This window comes from Megalobrama amblycephala, linkage group LG7, assembly GCF_018812025.1.
Source record: "Megalobrama amblycephala isolate DHTTF-2021 linkage group LG7, ASM1881202v1, whole genome shotgun sequence".
Lineage (NCBI taxonomy): Eukaryota > Metazoa > Chordata > Actinopteri > Cypriniformes > Xenocyprididae > Megalobrama > Megalobrama amblycephala.
Genome location: NC_063050.1, coordinates 49,042,056 through 49,063,872, shown reverse-complemented (window position 1 = coordinate 49,063,872; position 21,817 = coordinate 49,042,056). Strand labels below are relative to the sequence as shown.

Sequence of the window (21,817 nt, the reverse complement as noted above, 5' to 3'; positions counted from 1 at the left end):
TAAATCGCCATCACCTGCTTTCAAATGGAGCGGCATTTAATAGACAGAGCCATAGCTCACTGACAAGCCACGCAATATCGCGTTCATATCGCAGATGAATCGCCTTCGATAATGAACGCGATATTAATTTTTTTTTTTAAATAACATGATTTTTTAACTACAGTCACTAGATGGCTAAACAATTAATCAATGGTTCATGTTATAAAATCATTATTATACAATAAAAAATGACTATATAAAATTTTAGCATTTTTGCACTGAATTGGAAATAATATTTTTGAAAAATACAATTAATTACAAGGTTGTAGAGAACAGTGCACAATTTGCAGACTTATATACTGAGGTTTTAATTACATTATTTTAATATAGTCAGTCGGGAATTAAAGTGTGCCGGTCTAAGGCATGAAACTCCAGGGCTGAAAATGAGTCCCACTCCAGCCCTGGTCTAGCTTATAACAAATCTGTCAATGTTTACTATGAATATTGTTGGTTCTGTGACAAATGCATATATAAATTGAAATGTAAATTGAAATTGAGGAAGACATAAATTTAGCTGTGAGGATTTTAGTCTTTGGCTTTGACAAGCAAGTGCATCTTATTATTTTCTTTTTACAATCCAAGTTGTTTCAAAGCAACTTTACAAAAAATTGTGCATTGATGTCTGAAAGCCCCATTGAGAAAGCCAATGGCGAATGTTGCAAAGAAAAATTATACCGAGAGATTTATCATGGATAGGCCTATATGTGTATATAAAACCATATATTTGGAAGAAAGTGTCAGTTATCACAAAAATTCCATGACTAATGCAAACCATTATAAGTCTGTTATCATTTATTTCAGCACTGATTTTGTCACAGATGGACTATGACCTATGACTTTTATTGTGAAAGGGCTGCTGAAGTGCATGTACACATGAACAGCTTCCAAAATTATACACACACAATCTAGATGCCAGTGAAATAACATCAGTTAGAGATGTGTGATGGTTTATGTTGTGTAATGCCATTTGTGACCTTATTTGCATTAGTTTGCATTGTTTTGTTTGTATGATTTTCTTTTGTTGTTTGTTTTGTCTCAGTGATAAATGTTTTGTTATATGGTTTAACATTCAAAGAAAGCACACCAAACTAGTTTTACCTTCCTTTAAAAATATGATTTGCCTTCACATGGTATGTTCTAGAAGTGGGAGGAGTCTAAAGGGCTCCTGGCAACCATTAAAAAAAAGAAAAGCAGTTTGAGTTTGTTGAGGACAGTTTGCTTGTGGGAGCACGTGTTGTATTTTGGGGCCTGGATATTGGCATAGCAAAAATACACACATGAACATTATATATATATATATATATATATATATATATATATATATATATATATATATATATATATATATATATATATATATATATATATATATTTGATTTATATAATTATTATACCCTTATACACACAAGCAGTTTTAGTTTATAAATGATTAAGCATTTAGTTTAAATGAATATTAATATATACAAATAATATGTAATAAGCTGTAGAAAAATAATGCCTTACATGTTCGAGTCTCTGTGTATATATTCAACTATATAAAGTGACTTCACAAGTTTCACTTTCATGGAAAAGGTTTTTCTTCAGTGTAAATTTCCTAGCTTGTGAATCATATACTGTATAAATGAATGTGGCTGACTCCTGTCATGATCACCATCTGTTCCTGTTACAATCCTGTCAGTTCCCGGACTACATTTCCCATCATCCCCCCTGTCAATCACATGCACTCACTCCACCAATCACCTGTTGCCACATACAGCCATGCACACTCCACACTAATCACCACACCCAGCTGATACGCATTACCTGGACTATAAAGGACTCATACACACACCACCTCACCGCGAAGTCTTGATTCCTAGTGACAATTCTGAGCGTACCTTGTATCCTGTCTGCCTGTGTTTGATCTTGCCTGTTCCTGTGTATTGACCCGTTGCTGCCTGTCCTGACCCTTGCTTGTTATACTGTTCTGTGAATGATATCCGCCTGCCTCGATCTACTGCCTGTGCCCTGACTACGATTCTGCCTAACCCTCTGCTGTACCTGTTTGCTCCTGATTTACCCTGCCTGTACGACCACGCTTACTTTAATAAAATGCTGCATTTGGATCTTACCATGAGTCCCGAATCGTTACAGAAGACTTCGCCGCCACCACGATCCAGCAGCTTTCCCGGAGAGCATATAAACGGTATGGACATTGCTCAATTATTGTTGTGGAGTACGCAGGGTACACGATCGCTAGAGGAATATGTGCAGGAATATTTGAACATTGCTTACCTCTCTGATCTACCGGACTGTGCTCTGATTGACTTCTTTTGTGATGGCGTCAACCAACCTCTCCAGAGTAGATTAAGACGCGTTCATCACTCTGCAGTTTTATGGACTATGCTCTGTTGTTAGTTGGTTCTCCATTTACTGTGGGTGTCGCGGAGGAATGCGATTCCTCGGCTGGCTGTGTAATGGCCGCCGCACCTAAGGACACTCACAAGATGGCGGCTCCCATAACAGCAACACCAGTCAACGTCTCCGCTGATCGCCCAGAGTCACGTCACGTCTCCGCTGATCGCCCAGAGTCACGTCACGTCTCCGCTGATCGCCCAGAGTCACGTCACGTCGCTGGTCCTGTCCGAGAGCGGAGAGGATTGCGTTCCAGCATGAATGATCCTCCACTGACTACAGCACGAGCAGCTGGCATTCCGAAACCCACGGCTGCTTCGCTCTCAAGGCCGCCGGACGCAACGCCCTCAAGCTCGCCGGTTGCAACGCCCCCAAGCACGCCGGTTGCAACGCTCTCAAGCTCGCTGGTTGCAACGCTCTCAAGCTCGCCGGTTGCAACGCTCTCAAGCTCGCCGGTTGCTATGGACTTAAGCGCCCTGGACGCGATGGACGAAATGGCTGCTTTGCCAGTGCCCACGGGCAAGATGGCCGCCCCTTCGGTGTCTGTAAATTCAGAGCCTGCTCCAGCCAGTGAATCTTCTCCAGAATCCATTCCAGCCAGTGAGTCCGCTCCAGAGCCTGCTCTCCCTGTCAGTCCTGTGATGGCCAAGAGGGCTGTCTTCACTTTTTATGTTTTGGCGGTCTTGCGTGCCTGGAGGAGGCATTCAGGCGTTTTTGACTCTGGACCAGTCTACCAGTCCGCTGCCGTCCCGGAGCAGCCCGAGCCCGCTGCCGTCCCGGAGCAGCCCGAGCCCGCTGCCGTCCCGGAGCAGCCCGAGCCCGCTGCCGTCCCGGAGCAGCCCGAGCCCGCTGCCGTCCCGGAGCTGTCTGCTCTCCTTGATACGGCCATGGAGGCCGTCACCGAACTGCCCGCTCTCCTTGATACGGCCATTGGAGGCCGTCACCGAACTGCCTGCTCTCCTTGATACGGCCATGGAGGCCGTCACCGAACTGCCCGCTCTCCTTGATACGGCCATGGAGGCCGTCACCGAACTGCCCGCTCTCCTTGATACGGCCACAGAGCAGCCTTGGTCGGCCCTGCCACCACCGCCCAGGCCATTTGTCCTGCCGCTGTCACTCAGGCCATCTGCCCTGCTGGCGCCACCCGAGCTCCTTGCCCATGAACCCGCCAATGCCTCTGTTGATTTCCCCAAGAACTTTTTTGGGGGGGGCAGTATACCTAGGGGTGGGGAGCTTGTAGGTGGGGACCTTGCCCGGCCATTGCCAATAACGGCCTCAGAACTATTATGGCCTCCCATGGACAGTAACTCACTAGGGCCGTTTATGGACTCTGTGTTGCCGTGGCCGCCTGAGCCACCTGACCTGCCGTGGTTGCCCGAGCCACCTGACCCGCCGTGGTTGCCCGAGCCACCTGACCCGCCGTGGTTGCCCGAGCCACCTGACCCGCCGTGGTTGCCCGAGCCACCTGACCCGCCGTGGTTGCCCGAGCCACCTGACCCGCCGTGGTTGCCCGAGCCACCTGACCCGCCGTGGTCGCCCGAGCCACCTGACCCGCCGTGGTCGCCCGAGCCACCTGACCCGCCGTGGTCGCCCGAGCCACCTGACCCGCCGTGGTCGCCCGAGCCACCTGACCCGCCGTGGTCGCCCGAGCCACCTGACCCGCCGTGGTCGCCCGAGCCACCTGACCCGCCGTGGTCGCCCGAGCCACCTGACCCGCCGTGGTCGCCCGAGCCACCTGACCCGCCGTGGTCGCCAGAGACTCTTGACCCTCCGTGGCTGCCCAGGCTACCTGACCCACCATGGCTATCTTGGAACTTGCATTGGAGATCCTGCTCCCATCCAGACTCCAATGCACCCACCCCCCCCCCCTATTCGTGCCATTTACGGTGCGAGGACGCGCCTTCCGGGAGGGGGACATTCTGTCATGATCACCATCTGTTCCTGTTACAATCCTGTCAGTTCCCGGACTACATTTCCCATCATCCCCCCTGTCAATCACATGCACTCACTCCACCAATCACCTGTTGCCACATACAGCCATGCACACTCCACACTAATCACCACACCCAGCTGATACGCATTACCTGGACTATAAAGGACTCATACACACACCACCTCACCGCGAAGTCTTGATTCCTAGTGACAATTCTGAGCGTACCTTGTATCCTGTCTGCCTGTGTTTGATCTTGCCTGTTCCTGTGTATTGACCTGTTGCTGCCTGTCCTGACCCTTGCTTGTTATACTGTTCTGTGAATGATATCCGCCTGCCTCGATCTACTGCCTGTGCCCTGACTACGATTCTGCCTAACCCTCTGCTGTACCTGTTTGCTCCTGATTTACCCTGCCTGTACGACCACGCTTACTTTAATAAAATGCTGCATTTGGATCTTACCATGAGTCCCGAATCGTTACAACTCCCTGATCAGTGCCCTGACTACTGAACTAGTGTAGCTCATGTTTTGCCAGTTCGTGGTCCTCTGTGTTATCTAGTACTTTTCTTGTTGTGGTTACTGTATATGTCTGTAGGTATTTATTGAAGTTACTTGTCTATCTATTTTGTTCATTCTAGTCTTGTCCAGCCTTTTGTCTTAGAGTATACTTGCTATTGTTTTGTGTTTTCAGTTTTTACTTTAGTTTTTAATTTACTTGAGTTGGTTTTCCTTTATCTTACTTTAGTAATTAGTCTTTTTATTATTTTACTAGTTCTCTAATTTATTCCTGACTTTAGTTTTCTTTATTTAGCTTACTACTTTAGTATTATTTGTAGTCTTTGCTTTGCATTGGTTTCTGCTATCAGTCTTGTCGTGTTGTGTCTTGTCTGCTGTCGTCTTGTCTAGTTCTGCAGGCTGAGGTTCACTGGCCACTCACTGTATCTACCTAGCAGCAAGACCGGTGCTGTGCCTGATTGTACCCAGTGTGTCCAATATCCTCTTGAGTTGTGAGATGCTGCCAGGTCCATGCCGTTTCCCTCCGGTCTCGCACAGCCTTACCATCACTGCTCTCCAACGCTCTGTCATCCTGGGCTGGACTCAGTGGCCTCTCTGTCTGCCTGTCTTTGTGCCTCCAACCTCCCTATTGTTTAAACTGTTATCACCACCTCTCCCTCAAGATCTTGTCTGAAGTCATTTGTCCTGTCAATAAACCTGTTAAAACTCATTCTGTGATTGAGTCTTCGTTTACAGATTTACGCCTTCATGTCACGTCTCCCTTAAATCTGTCAATAAGACATCAAATTCTCTTATTAGTTTATGAGAGAACCAGTTCTTGTAATTTGTGTTCTTGTAACTCCTCACTACCCCTAAACTCCCCTTCAAAGTATTTTTTTTTTTTTTGTTTGTATCCTATCTATAAATGTAAAGGGAGAATTGTCACACTTTTTATTCTAATGAATATTTGTGAATGCAGACGGTTTGTAACAGATATATTTGTATTTATAAATAAATACTCCATGGGAAAAATTATTGTTATAACAATTCTTTTTACTAATTTTGCTGAGGTATTTCATTGGGTTGCATTTTGCAATCCCATTGAATGTGTATTTCTATTAACATTAAAGGGGTAGTTCACCCAAAAATTACATTTCAGAAATAGTTTTACATTTACTCAACCTCATTTCATCTATGAAATAGGAAAGCAGACATCTTACATAAATCAAATACTCATATTGTAACTCAATTGTATTATTACTCAAATGTTATTTTGTGAGCCATGCAGACAGCATGAATGTGCAAAGTCATGTTAAATTTAGCCTTTACTTAAATGACTTTCAGTTTCTATGTCAAGGAAATGCAGCTGGTTTCTATAAACTTATGAACATTTTCTGTTTCTATTTCAAATGTATCTAATGTCTGAAAAATATGCATGTCAATAAGTGACGATAGCTTGGACTTCAAGAGTGTGTGTGTGGTTCACATGAAAAACCTTTAACATATGGAACCATTCCATTGCACAAAAGGTTCTGAAACTTATTAATTTTTTATCTTCACAAAATTTTGCAATAATATGCCAATAAGTCAATAAGGGAAACCAGAGCAAAAACCAGCAAATCCAAGTGAGAGAGTCCTTGTGATTTTTTTCTCCCTGTATTTATACAGATCACACAACTATTTAATATATGTATACAGTATACGGACTGACATATTACACAATAAGACAGAACATACCAAGATAACAAATATAAGAAGAAGATCAGAGGGGGAGTTATGTCTCGAACTTCATTTGATTTAGAGGTGTATAATATTTAAAGACATTAATTGCTTTAGTATGTTTTTCCCCTTTTACTTCTCCTTCCCCACCCCCCTCCTCAAATTCATCCACGATCATTCCTGAGGGCGGGATCCTACCCACCAGCAACTGCTCCCTCCTATTCCAGCATCCCAACCCACACCAACCTCTAGAGGTTAAGATTCGTTATAGTCATTATAGTCACCCTGCAAGCCACAGAGTGCATGCTCAGCTCCTCACTTTTCCTGTTCTTATTATTCCTTCCTCCATTTTCCTGTCCTCTAATCATCCTTTCACATCCCACCGTCGACCAGTGGTGGCAATGACCAAAATGTTTTTTGTTTGTTTTTTGCCAGTCCCTCTGCTCCTCCTCAGTCCCTTTTCCAGTCCTCAGACACACCTGCTAATATCCCTCGCTGTCTCACGTCAGTCCCTCATCAGCCTCCTCTCAGTGGCACGGCTATACCTGGGGCCCACTGTGAGCCAGCTTCTCCTGGGCTCCCATAGCTCTGCCCCCAGCCTCAAATCCGGTTGGGCCACCTCGGCCCATCACCCTCCTCTGCCTTCGCTCCTTCTTCCCTCATCTCCAACAGTGACCATTGATCTTTCAGCTCCACTGGACTCCCTCTGACCATTGGCTCCATCTGGCTCAGACATCACCATCACTTCATCATTCTGACATTATAGTGCGTCCTGACTGACTCCTGACACCGGAGAATCAGCTCTTGAAGCTCCGCCATCTTAGGCCGAGCGCAGCAGCTCATTTGCATTTAGAGGGCACACACTGACACAGGTGTTTTTGCTCAACCCCAAAAAGCGGCAATTTTAATATGCTGTCAAAAATGATCTGTGGGGTATTTTGAGCTAAAATACCACACTTTTTCCTTCCAGTCAACTTTCCTTGAATATGCTTTGGCACAGCACTCTGAGAACAGCCAGCTCTTTCAGCAATGACCCTCAGTGGCTTACCCTCATTGTAGAGGGTCTTGATGATTGTCTTCTGGACAACTGTCAAGTCAGCAGATTTCCCCATGACAGCTGTTGGGATTACTGACCTAAACCCAGTATTTATACCCTGAGAATGTTAATTTATTAGAACTTGAATTTAAATATTCTAATAATTTAAGATACTGATTTTTTGATTTTGATGAGCAGCAAGCTGTAATCATCAAAATGAAAACCAAAAAGACTGGAAATATTTTACTTTATGTCTAATAAATCTAGAATATAGATTTAATTTAATTTAAGTTTTACTTTTTGAATTAAATTACAAAAACAAAAAATGATATTATGATATTCTAATTTATTGAAATGCACCTGTGTATACAAATAATTATTTGAAAAATATAATTTTCGTGCAGCCAATAGGCCCCTCCCCACGGTAGGCCCCTGCTTCAGCCCATGGAAGCCCGTGCATTAATGCGCCCTAAAAACGAACTCGCACATTATGCATCTAAATGTACTTTTATTTGTTTCAGTTTTTCACATTGTCATGATGCCAAGATGTAAATCGATATCCAAAGGGTGTTACGATGTTCAAATGATGTCGAAATAAGGAAACGATGGCGTAAATCTGACTTTTGCAAAAAAGAAATTAAACGTTCAGACATCAGTTGAAGCGGGATACTATTAATCAGAAGAAAACCTTCAGGAGCCGTTACAAAAAAAGGAACATTAATATTCCCAGTTATGTAATCCATATGAAGCAGGCTAGGCGCGTCCACTGCTGCGGAGATGACGAATCAGCATCGTCTACAGAAAACATATTAAAATGTTTAGACAGTCTCCTTGCTGTTCTTTCACTACACACTCATAATCATTACGTTTGCCGGTGCGCTGTGGCAAACTTTATCCGATTAGGCTATGTAAGCCTATATATAGGCAATTAAGGCTCATTATTTATTATGATTTTCAATTTCTCATTTTTCCTATGTGGTGTGGTGGTAATTTACTTACTGTGGTGGTCCACCACTTGAAGGAATGTAGCGGAAACACTGCTTATTGGCTGTCTCAATGTGTACGTGTATGCCATTATACCTTTGTGTATAGATATTTTTTATATATAGAAAAAAAATGTATTTGGTGCTATATAGCTTTTATATAGCTAGTGTATAGTGTTTTATATAGCTTTTTATATAGCTAGTGAGATAGTGTTTTTTTTTTTTTTTTTTTTTTTGCTTTGTCATTATGGTGTCTCATGTGAAAAGAACAAGGATGGGTGTGGGCAGATTTAATATGCATGAAAGCTAAAATGAAACTGAAACTGTAGCCCATATATAGCTTATACACGTTGTTCTGGTTTCACTTTCTTAAACCGAGACACGTCAACTGTGTTCCAGGACGGAGCTGATATAAATATATCAAAGGTGGAAAAACGAACAAAAAATGGGAGCATCAGATTCACAACCAGAGCAACAACCAAATCCAGGTGAGAGGGTCTTTCTTCCATGATTTATATATAGAATGCATATGTACACACCATAGATATATTCTCAGAGAGATACCAAATTATTGTTATTGCAACTTAATTCTTATGGTCTCTCTTAGAACTGGATAAACCGTGGAGGAAATTTGACTGGGGGTAAGCTATACATGTACTTTCTGTTTTTACGTGCAGACTGTGTCGTATCTGTGTGCATAGCAGTGCAAACACGGAACTGTTCAGATAAAAGTGCAAATATTGTGTAAGATAAGAATTTTATTTCCCGGTAAAATATACTGGAATCTCTCCCCTATACATTTTACAAACGAGAATTAGTGGTTGTTGTTGTTGTTGTTGTTGAAGGACCGCAGTCTTGTGCATGACAATATATCTGAAGTAATTCTGCTCAAGTCTTCCGTTGTAGCTTTTATAGGGGACTCGAGCACTCAGAAGTGCAAAATTATGCCATGATCATGTGTGGTGTAACTTTTTAACATATGATATTATAAACGTTCATAATTTTATTATTTTAGCATGAAAATGTATCACAACATTTTACTGAAAATATTTTGAAAATTAACCATTTTATCCCTTAGAAGTTGATATCAATAATGACAATATTGGCATTGATTTGGTAACAATAATTGTTATCAGTCCTTTTCTTCAGTTGGCCATACCTTACGTTTTGAGTTCAACAGTTATTTTTTATGTATTTATTTATTTTTTAAAATAAATAAATGATGGCACTTCTGCCATCTACTGGTCATTATTGTCATAGCATGATTTTGACCTGACGTGAAGTTATTTCTCTTTTTCACCAGATGGCAGCAGTTTGGCCCACAAACATGATAAATTCTCATATTTTCTTTGCTTTAACTGTTTCACCAAGTGTAGATTTTTATTTTAAGGTCAAAATGACCTAAAATCCTAAAAGAAGTACATAATTTTGTTCTAAAAGGAAATTAGCATTATATATTTTCATTTTAAAAAGTGTAGTGTGGTAATTCTATTCCAAATGCAGCCAGTAGACTCTGTTGTGCCACATTTAACAAATCAGTTTTAAGTGAAGTTCTGTAGGGCACAAAATTGTTTTTTGTTTTCACAGACAGAGAGAAGCTCTGAAACAGAAGCTGCAAAACTTCTCTCCGAGTGATCCAAATGTAAAGGACATCAAGATCCTGGTAGCTGGACAAATTGGAGCAGGAAAGTCCAGCTTTATTAACTCCATCGAAAGTGTCTTTCAAGGACGGATCTGCTCTAGAGCGCTAGTTAATTCATCTGCTGTTGGTCATAGTTTCACACAAAAAGTAGGTATTCCTAAACAGTAGTTAAATGTGTTTTTGAAATTATTCACACATATTTGTGCTTCTATATTTTGGTATTCGTTTGTAGCTCAAAGGATTCACCATCAGAAGTGGGGACAGAACTTTGCCCTTCGTCTTCAAGGATGTAATGGGCTTAGAACCTGAAGCGTTGGCTGGGTCACAACCAGATGAAATCGTCAATGCTGTGTTTGGCCATGTGAAGGACGGCTATAAAGTAATAAACCACTACATTATTATTTTAACAAAGTTTGAATGTGTGCAATAGGTTTGATGTTTAACATATTTTGCTGAATTTCCAATCTTAGTTCAACCAGGGGCAGGCACTCGCTAATCAGGATCAACATTACATCAGTGACCCTACCCTCTCCGATCAGGCTTTCTGCCTGGTTTACGTCATAGATGGAAATACAGTCCAATTCACAGATGATAAACTTGTTGACAAGTTGAAGATCATCCGCCAGAGAATCAGTGATAAGGGTAAAACTGACCCCTGAATGTTTGATTATGATTTTCATTCATGGGTTCACATACATTACATTACATGGGAGAGAGAAGTGGGCATAAAGTGGGTTGGGTTTGTGTGTGTTTTTCAGTGTATATGTGCACAAAATCCAGATATACAGGTTGCAAGTGCATGGGCATTGTCAGGCTCAATAATTCTGCTTAATTATTTATATAACCAGACAATGTATGCGGGTCAGTTATGTAGATATGTAAATACCTTTTAGCAAACTGACACAAATGTGCTCAATTTTGTTGAGGAAAAACTAACTTATATAAAACCTTTACATTACCTTTGCATTTGCTGTAGGGATTCCTCAAGTGGTTGTCATGACCAAAGTAGATGAAGCATGTCTGCTGGTCAAAAATGATCTAAAGAAGATCTACACTAGCAAGAGGATCAAAGAGAAGGTATGTGATATCATCCAAAGACATACACATGTTTCAGTTTTACATATTGCAAGGACATATTGCCAGTGTTGAACAGCCACATCTAGTTTTCTGATCTAACATTCTGTTCCTGTCCAGATGGAGATCTGCAGTGCCAAAACAGGTGTGCCAATGTCAAACATCTTCCCAGTGAAGAACTACCATGAGGAGATTGACACAGAGGATGACATTGATGCTCTGATACTGAAGGCACTTGAACAGATTGTTCAGATTGCCAATGATAGATTGTTGGACTGTGAAAGCTACTAATAAAATCACCTATATACAGTTATTAATGCATAATCACATCACAAAATCACATATAAAATCATTCTTTGAATTTCTTCATCAGAGGAACATCATTTTAGGAAGATTGTGGATTAAAATGACTACAGAGAGGATTATGTTTTTTTTACAAATATATGTACAGTGGGGTTCAAAGTCAATGCAAATCTGGGACTCAAAAACTAATGTAAACCTGGAAATTAATAGAAAGATTCAGAATTTGAAAATTGTTTAAGAAAAGTTATGATGTAAAATCTTTCTCCAATTAAATACATTAAAACTATTAAATTACATAAATAAGTAATATGGGAATAATGCAGTGATGCTGCATTTTGTGTTGTAGATTCTTAAAAACATTTATGAGCAAAATAAATTTGGCTTATTGAGATCTGATGAATAAATCCTATATAATCTTGAATTGTTCATTTTTCTTGACAATACATGTATTCAGTCTGTACTAAAACAGTGAATTTGGGTGTCTGGACCAATGGGTACATTCAGATTGAGAGAAAGCGTGACTTTCTTGAAGTGAATGTTGAAATATATTGTCTTCTTGGTATTTTACCTCTGTTCTAGTTTGTTTCCCAATCAGTCTAGCTTCCTAATAAATCTGCCAATGTTTACTACGAATATTGTTGGTGTAACAAATTGCTTATATGCTCCTCTGAGATAATGTGGAAAAAAGTGCATGCTAAATGCATTAATATAAAATGCATAAATGTACATTGGAATTGAGGAAGAAAAACAGCTATGAGGATTTTAGTTTGTGGCTTTGACAAGCATGGAGGTGCCTCAGTGTACTGAATAAACTGCTCAATAAACTGCCTATCTGTGTGCTGTATCCTTTTTTTTTTTCTTTCTTTTTTTTTTTTTGGCCAGACATATTCATTTTGGAGTGAATATTTTTGGCTGTGTTCAAAAAAACAATAGCTGTTTTATAATAACTGATTTACAGTGTAGCTTACATCTTTAAATTGTAAATATGAAAAAAATGTAGTTAAATTATACAAAATAAACTGTGATGGACAATCGATTAAACTTATATATACTAATATGCATCTTCATGCAATGTAATGTGTATTTTCCTTTTCATACTTCCCCAATGGCAACAATCTATTTTTTCCTTATTTTTTCCAGAGAGGATTATATTCAATGTAATTTACATTGCATTCAATGTTTACTATTTTATTGGTTTATGTCCTGCATCAAACTCAACACATTTTGGCTGTGAGTGCAAAACAATCCCTTTATTTTGCCAAAATAATATACAAACCCGATTCCAAAAAAGTTGGGACACTGTACAAATTGTGAATAAAAAAGGAATGCAATAATTTACAAATCTCATAAACTTATATTTTATTCACAATAGAATATAGCTAACATATCAAATGTTGAAAGTGAGACATTTTGAAATGTCATGCCAAATATTGGCTCATTTTGGATTTCATGAGAGCTACACATTCCAAAAAAGTTGGGACAGGTAGCAATAAGAGGCCAGAAAAGTAAAATGTACATATAAGGATCAGCTGGAGGACCAATTTGCAACTTATTAGGTCAATTGGCAACATGATTGGGTATAAAAAGAGCCTCTCAGAGTGGCAGTGTCTCTCAGAAGTCAAGATGGGCAGAGGATCACCAATTCCCCCAATGCTGTGGCGAAAAATAGTGGAGCAATATCAGAAAGGAGTTTCTCAGAGAAAAATTGCAAAGAGTTTGAAGTTATCATCATCTACAGTGCATAATATCATCCAAAGATTCAGAGAATCTGGAACAATCTCTGTGCGTAAGGGTCAAGGCCGAAAAACCATACTGGATGCCCGTGATCTTCGGGCCCTTAGACGGCACTGCATCACATACAGTAATGCTACTGTAATGGAAATCACAACATGGGCTCAGGAATGCTTCCAGAAAACATTGTTGGTGAACACAATCCACCGTGCCATTCGCTGTTGCCGGCTAAACCTCTATAGGTCAAAAAAGAAGCCATATCTAAACATGATCCAGAAGCGCAGGCGTTTTCTCTGGGCCAAGGCTCATTTAAAATGGACTAGGGCAAAGTGGAAAACTGTTCTGTGATCAGACGACTCAAAATTTTAAGTTCTTTTTGGACAACTGGGACGCCATGTCATCCGGACTAAAGAGGACAAGGACAACCCAAGTTGTTATCAGCGCTCAGTTCAGAAGCCTGCATCTCTGATGGTATGGGGTTGCATGAGTGCGTGTGGCATGGGCAGCTTACACATCTGGAAAGGCACCATCAATGCTGAAAGGTTCTAGAACAACATATGCTCCCATCCAGACGTCGTCTCTATCAGGGAAGACCTTGCATTTTCCAACATGACAATGCCAGACCACATTCTGCATCAATTACAACATCATGGCTGCGTAGAAGAAGGATCCAGGTACTGAAATGGCCAGTCTGCAGTCCAGATCTTTCACCCATAGAAAACATTTGGTGCATCATAAAGAGGAAGATGCGACAAAGAAGACCGAAGACAGTTGAGCAACTAGAAGCCTGTATTAGACAAGAATGGGACAACACCAGTAAGAGATTCTCATCTTGTTCCTCCTTGGAAAAAAAAAAAAAAAAGTATTTGTATTTGTAGCAGTAGATTTATATATATTCAGGACCAGAGGATGAAGTTCCATTACATCTTCTTGGCCCAGCAGACAGAAAGGTCAAAAAGTATCAGTCAAAGTTTTGAAGGCACAGATGGTTAAGAGCAGATGCTTTAGTAAAGCTGGGATTTAGAGCCGATGACCAGGCGAATGTGTTGAGAAGATTCACATGTGGCTTTGCATTTGAAGGATCACAAGTATTCATGAGCATCAGTCATTCATTTACGATTGAGGAAATATTTCTGAGGTGGGGGGCATCCTCATTTTTAAATGTACATTATAAAAACACAAACAGTAGTTCAGGTCCTGGATGCTGCTAATTGGTCAGACATGAAACAGACTGAATTCATCAGCTGTGTATATCACTGCACAGCACCCATAGAGTCCAAGATCGATTTCACTTGTCTGTAATATTGCATACAGTAATGATTTTCCTAGAGGAATTACAGATTTTCTCGATTGCTAAAACACTATAACCAGCCTTTTGAACTAAAATTTCAAAACCATAATGCCATGTATCAAAAAAACACACCCAGTTCCCTAAACTATGATCACTACTCCCCTGTTTTGACACATGAATCAGATTTGTTGAACTGTCACTGCAAAACTCTATACAAATCCCTTAATTTCTCATTGCCTAGAGACCATATGATCATTCTGAAACCAATAGCACAGCACAGCTTACAGTTTTTTTCAATTGCTAACATACATTTGTCCATTCTTTAGTCACATTTTCAAAACTCTAAACACATTTAGCAGAACATCCATCTGTTGTGGCCATACCATTAACACAATTCATGTCGTTTTCACACAAAATGCAATCAATTAACACATTTCTTAAATGCTTAAATTTTCTTTTCATATAAGCTTACCTCATACCAAAATCATGGATCTTTCTCATCTTTTTTGCAAATGCTTAAACACAGCAAGTCAGAAATGAAGAACCAGTGTTCCAATCATTAAATATAGGATAAAACCTCTAATTCTGCAACAGCAGCAGCTCAAAAGTATTGAAAAAATATATATATAAAACAAATACTGAAACAATTGATAAGCATTTTTAATTAGCAGATCACTGAAATACTGAGAAATAGCAGATTCCAATCTCAGTTGGAGGAATAGTCAGGGATTGAACTTCTTTCCATTACATGGACATACACAGTAAAATAGGACTCTTTGAATCGGATTTGTTCAGTGTGGATGAAAAACAACACAGAGGAGCAGAGAGAAAATAATATCTGGGTAAGGGAGAAGAACAGATGAAGGAGGAAAGGAGAAGTTGGATCAGGACAAGGGAGAAGAAGAGGTATGGGAGAGGAGGAAGAATGTGTGCTGGACTGTGCATCTCTGTTTTTTTCACTTACATATGTAGAACCTATGAAAGCTTATTTCTGCCATGAATAGAAAATAAAAAAGGTAATTATGTCTTTTTATCTCACAATTCTGACTTTTTAAACTCAATTCCTATAGTTTACATATCACAATTCGGAGGGGAAAAAGTCAGAATTGTGAGATGTATATTCACAATTGCAAAATTAAAAAAAAAAAAAAAAAAAAAATAGAATTCTGAGATAAAAAGTCACAATTACCTTTTATACTTTTTTTTATTCTGTGGTGGAAAAAAGCTTCAACAGTAACCAAAGGCCATGTATGTTGGATTTGTTGTTGATCAATGGCAGCAATTTCATGTTTTCATTTCAGTAAAAGCTTCATGTAAATCTTTTACTACAACGATTCCACTACCACTGTTCCATATATGCAGAATATGTGGTCTGCGTAGGGCACTACAGTTTTTTTCAATTGCTAACATACTTTTGTCCATTCTGTAGTCACATTTTCAAAACTCTAAACACATTTAGCAGAACATCCGTCTGTTGTGGCCATACCATTAACACAATTCATGTCGTTTTCACACAAAATGCAGTCAATTAACACATTTCTTAAATGCTTAAATTTTCTTTTCATATAAGCTTACCTCACACCAAAATCATGGATCTTTCTCATCTTATTTGCAAATGCTTAAACACAGCAAGTCAGAAATGAAGACCCAATGTTCCAATCTTTAAATATAGGATAAAACATATACTTTTGCAACAACAGCAGCTCAAAAGTATTTGAAAAAATATATCAAACAAATACTGAAACAACTGATAAGCATTTTTAATTAGCAGATCACTGAAATATTGAGAAATAGCAGATTCCAATCTCAGTTGGAGGAATAGTCAGGGGTTGAACTTCTTTCCATTACATGGACATACACAGTAAAATAGGACTCTTTGAATCGGATTTGTTCAGTGTGGATGAAAAACAACACAGAGGAGCAGAGAGAAAATAATATCTGGGTAAGGGAGAAGAATAGATGAAGGAGGAAAGGAGAAGTTGGATCAGGACAAGGGAGAAGAAGAGGTAGAGGAGAGGAGGAAGAATGTGTGCTGGACTGTGCATCTCTGTTTTTTTCACTTACATATGTAGAACCTATGAAAGCTTATTTCTGCCATGAATAGAAAATAAAAAAGGTAATTATGTCTTTTTATCTCACAATTCTGACTTTTTAAACTCAATTCCTATAGTTTACATATCACAATTCTGAGGGGAAAAAGTCAGAATTGTGAGATGTATATTCACAATTGCAAAATAAAAAAATAAAAAAAACTGAATTGTGAGATAAAAAGTCACAATTACCTTTTATACTTTTTTTATTCTGTGGTGGAAAAAAGCTTCAACAGTAACCAAAGGCCATGTATGTTGGATTTGTTGTTGATCAATGGCAGCAATTTCATGTTTTCATTTCAGTAAAAGCTTCATGTAAATCTTTTACTACAACGATTCCACTACCATTGTTCCATATATGCAGAATATGTGGTCTGTGTAGGGCACTAACTACCAAGGGGACACCATCCCAACCTCTATGGGCACCATCAACACCACACACCCAACCCCAGAAAGAGATTTCAACCAAGGGGGACACTGAAGTCCTGCATAGGGGACTCATCTGACCAGTAGCTGTCCTGAGCATTTCTGTTACTTTCTTCTTCTTCTCTTTTTCTACCGCACATTCTATAAAGTAATGACTCACTTCTTTTGCCAAGAATGCACACATTCAACACTCAACCAAACATGTAGAATGGCTTACATGCATTATACTATTACTGTAGTAAAAGGAAACTGAATTATAAAAACAATGGATTTCATATTTTCTGCAGGTAGAACTGAAACATGACAAGTAATGCAGTTTTCATAATGCCATCAACTGTTAGTATTTTGAGAGTCATTGCGCTTTGATTGACTATATGTTCATGTTGAATAGAAAACTAGTGCTAGTGTTTGACAGAACGACTCGATTTTTAATCAGGTTTGCTGTGTTTTGATAGAGTTAGTATATGTTGAAAAAGGTTTTTAGCGTTTTGAAATGTGGAGTTTGTGTTTATATAACAAAATGGTTTTGGGCAGAAAATTAACTATTTGGCTAATTGTGTGATGTTTGTGTGTTGCTGTGTTAAGAGTTTAGAAAAAGTACTTTAAGTATTGCTAAACGCTTGTTAGCAATTGAAAAAAAACTGTAACTACCAAGGGGACACCATCCCACCCTCTATGGGGGCAACATCAACACCTCACACCTAACCCCAGAAAGAGATTTCAACCAAGGGGCCAAATGAAGTCCTGCATAGGGGATTCATCTGACCAGTGGCTGCCCTGAGCAATTCTGTTACTTTCTTCTTCTTTTTTTCTACTGCACGTTCTATAAAATAATGACTCACTTCTGTTGCCAAGAATGCACACATTCAACACTCAACCAAACATGTAGAATGGCTTACATGCATTATACTATTACTGTAGTAAAAGGAAACTGAATTAGTAATGCATGACAAGTAATGCATTTTTCATAATGCCATCAACTGTTAGTATTTTGACAGTCATTGCGCTTTGATTGACTATATGTTCATGTTGAATAGAAAACTAGTGCTATGTTTTGACAGAACGACTCGATTTTGAATCAGGTTTGCTGTGTTTTGATAGAGTTAGTATATGATGAAAAAGGTTTTTAGCGTTTTGAAATGTGGAGTTTGTGTTTATATAACAAAATATGGTTTTGGGCAGAAAATTAACTATTTGGCTAAGTGTATGATGTTTGTGTGTTGCTGTGTTAAGAGTTTAGAAAAAGTACTTTAAGTATTGCTAAACACTTGTTAGCAATTGAAAAAAACTGTAAGCTCAGCACACAAATACCCAGGTGGAAACACTAAGAGTCAAAATTTATCACACACCAATCAGAACCTTCAATAGATAGATAAAAGAGCCCCAGTCAGTTCATTCAGTTTTGGAACAATGGATCCAGAGAGACATGATAAGAGGTTGAGGACAAGAGAGGAGGAGGAGGAAGGGGTGAAGGAAGAGGATGAGGAGGAAGACAAGGAGGATGAGGAAGGGTAAAGGGCAAGGAGACCAGCAGCCTCAGATGAAATTTGAGCCACTTTAGTTGACCTTGTCCTTGTCCATGGTATGACTATGTGGGAGGCTGTTCAATGAGTACAGCCAAATTTGAGTCGCTTCATCATTGCCTCTATCATCAGAACCTTCAGCGAGGAAAACAGGTAGGTGTACTTACAGTAAGACTGCTCTGTACAGTAACTTTTGAGTGTTGTACTCTGTGCTGTGACAACACATACATTGTTGCACTATGCTACTGTAATAAAGAAACGCATCAAATTGTCTCGCATACAGATAGATTTTCAGTTCTAAACCCGACAGAGTTTTTTTTTCAGCATGGCGGTGGAAAGTGTATGACCTTATATCCATGTTCACCTCCTCCAGACCATGGAAGAAGCCTGCCAAGACATATGCAGGGGTGTCAAGGGTGGATCAAGCAGTCATGTAGAGGATTTCACCCCTGCTGCTATATATATAGCAGTGGATCAGGCAGTTGTTACATGTGCACTCTGTTTTGGACTTGTTTTGGACTTGTGTTGTTCCATTTCCCGCCACTAGTTTATCACCATGGTTATTGAGCACTCCAGGCCTCAACACCGCCACTAAAGCGCAACCGCCATCAACACCCTGACTGCGAGGATCGGCAGCTTGAGCCCACCGCAGACCGTGATGATAACGACTTCGCCGCGATGTTTGAGTCAGCGCCAACGGGAGCGACCGAGCAGAACATCACCACGGAGCCTGAGCAACACGGGACTGACCAGGTGTGCGAGCCGGCTGTACCATCCGTCGCCGAGGAAATTCTAGTGGATTATGAGGGTATGGAAGTGAGCCCCACCCAACCCCCTGCCACTGAAAATGAGTTTTTGGTATGCACTGGTGACTTTTTTTTTTGATATTGGAGAGATTAACCTTCTACCTGTGCTATCACCATCTGAATCTACCTGGCATGTCATGTTCATGTTGAGACTCATTCATCTTCTGACGGATTTTGCTGCACTCTCCAAACCTCTTTTCTGCCCCAAGCCACGTCTGTCACCCAGTCTTCGCTGTCTCCCATCAGCCCTTCAGTTCCTCCATCTCCTCTCAGTGGTGGGGATCCACCTCGGGACTGCTGGGAGCCACCTCCTCATGGGCGTGAGGAGCCTGGGGTTCCGCCTCCAGCCTCAGAACTCTCCACTCCCCCTCGACCCGTCGACCTGGCTCCTACACCTACGCTCCTTTCACCCTCATCGTCAGCAGGTACCATCGGGCATTCGACCTCGCTGGGTTCCCTCGGCACGTCGGCTCCGCCTGGGTCAGACATCGCCACGCCTCTGCTGCGGACTTACGGGCCATTCACTGCTCTCTGGCCCTCCACTCCTTCGGCTACGGCTAGCTCTGCCCTCCCTCAGGCTCCACCTCCACCCTCGGTCGCTCCAGCTCCACCTCTGCCCTCTAGATACCTGCTTCCACCTCGGGGGGGTCATCGCTGCGGCTCCGTCACGGTCGCCCAGGTCATCGGGGTCCCGTTGAGTCTTCGGCGTTCTGGCTGCACGGTGGGCTCCTATTCTGATGTTATCGTCGCTTCCGATCGTCCCCATGGTGGCGTCTAAGACTACATCACCATGGTTCCTCCCGCCAGCGATGCCGCCATGGGGCGCAGTCTTGGCTGTGGCCTGGATGTGTATACTACTTCCTCTGTTCAAGGCACCTCCCTGGTCTTCACCACCATCTGCACCTCCCTGGATTTCTTCATCACCTGCACCTCCCTAGACTCCTGCACTTCGCCTCCTCCCGGTTAGCCGTCCGCCTCCTGAGCCACCTCCTACACCATCTTCTGCAACTCATCTTCATCTTCCCCTCTCCATGGCACGAGGACGGCCTTTCCGGGAGGGGGCGATATGTTACATGTGCACTCTGTTTTGGACTTATGGTGTTCCATTTCCCGCCACTAGTTTCATGGTTACTGAGCACTCCAATCATCACCTCCAGCTGTGTCTAATCACCCACCTTGTTACCCCATGTATATATACACCCTGTGTTTTCAGTCCAGTGTTGTCCGGTATCGTTTGTGTATGTGTTGGTGTATGTTCCTGCCTGTTCCTGTTCATTCCTGTGGATTATCTAGTAAAAGACTTGTTTTGACTTTATATCCTCGTCATGTGCTTTATACATCAGCTACTGTAACAGCAGTCATGTAGAGGATGTGAAAAGGTTTTTGAGGAGGGAAACCACAAGCAACATAACTTAGCAGTTTTGGAAATGTTGTTTTGAATTTATTGCACCAGTGTGTAAGACTATGTTGTAGTGTGTGTTTTTTGAGAACTTGCATGATGTCTGAGGGTAAAGTTTGGTTTTTCAGCAAGAGTGAATAGTTTTGAGTGTAGAGCTTCATTTTGACCTGAAAATAGGATGTTTGGGGAATTAAGTGAGACATTATGTATTTGTGTTTACTGTTTTGAGAAAACGGGGCATAGTTTCAAGAAATGTTTAAGCATTTAATTATTTTATTTTACATTTTGAAAAACACTTAAGCTTCAGTCTTTTACATTTAAGTAAATTGTTAATTTCATTATACTTGAAATTGAAAGTTTTCTGTGTACTAATCTGAGTTAAAAAAAAAAAAAAAAAAAGGGCTTATATATATGACTTATTGGTAAAACCATTATTTTAGTAACAAGAGAAACATTAAAATCCCATTTAATTATTTATGCAGTTTAAGCCCAAGAAAAGATGTAACAAACACAGTTACACAAAAACAAGTTAAAGTGAGTAAATAACTCACCACTCAGTTTATAACTCACCAAGTTTATTAATACGAACTCAGTGCGCTCTCTTACCTATCTGAAAAAGGAAAGGGTTAAAAGCGCTACATTACTATAACTATAATGATTTTTTTTTAAAGACGGATCACAATCATTTGGATTAAATTTAATGCAATATATCTGAAGTAGCAATTGTCCTCAAGCAAGTCATTCCTGATTACTTGGCTCCTCACAATAACCACTTTGTTGGATGATATTGTCACGATATCCTGACTGTGGCCTGGAGTGCCATCAGGCCGTCCCTGCTCAAGGTCATCCCATGGCTCTCTCCTCCAACTCCATTACCACATCACGGTCACATGCACACGCTCTGAGCAATATTGTTTTAGCTATGTTTTATAGTA

At 40.6% G+C, this 21,817-nt stretch overlaps 1 protein-coding gene across 1 annotated transcript; it reads left to right on the top strand.

The window, feature by feature from the left end:
• Nucleotides 1-8,924: 8,924 nt before the first annotated feature.
• LOC125272809 (interferon-induced protein 44-like) lies at nucleotides 8,925-12,445 on the top strand. Its single transcript, XM_048197943.1, has 7 exons — nucleotides 8,925-9,085; nucleotides 9,205-9,238; nucleotides 10,185-10,386; nucleotides 10,472-10,618; nucleotides 10,710-10,881; nucleotides 11,216-11,316; nucleotides 11,434-12,445. The coding sequence occupies exons 1-7, from the start codon at nucleotides 9,043-9,045 to the stop codon at nucleotides 11,602-11,604; spliced, it is 870 nt and encodes a 289-aa protein (XP_048053900.1). The 5' UTR covers nucleotides 8,925-9,042; the 3' UTR covers nucleotides 11,605-12,445.
• Nucleotides 12,446-21,817: the final 9,372 nt, after the last annotated feature.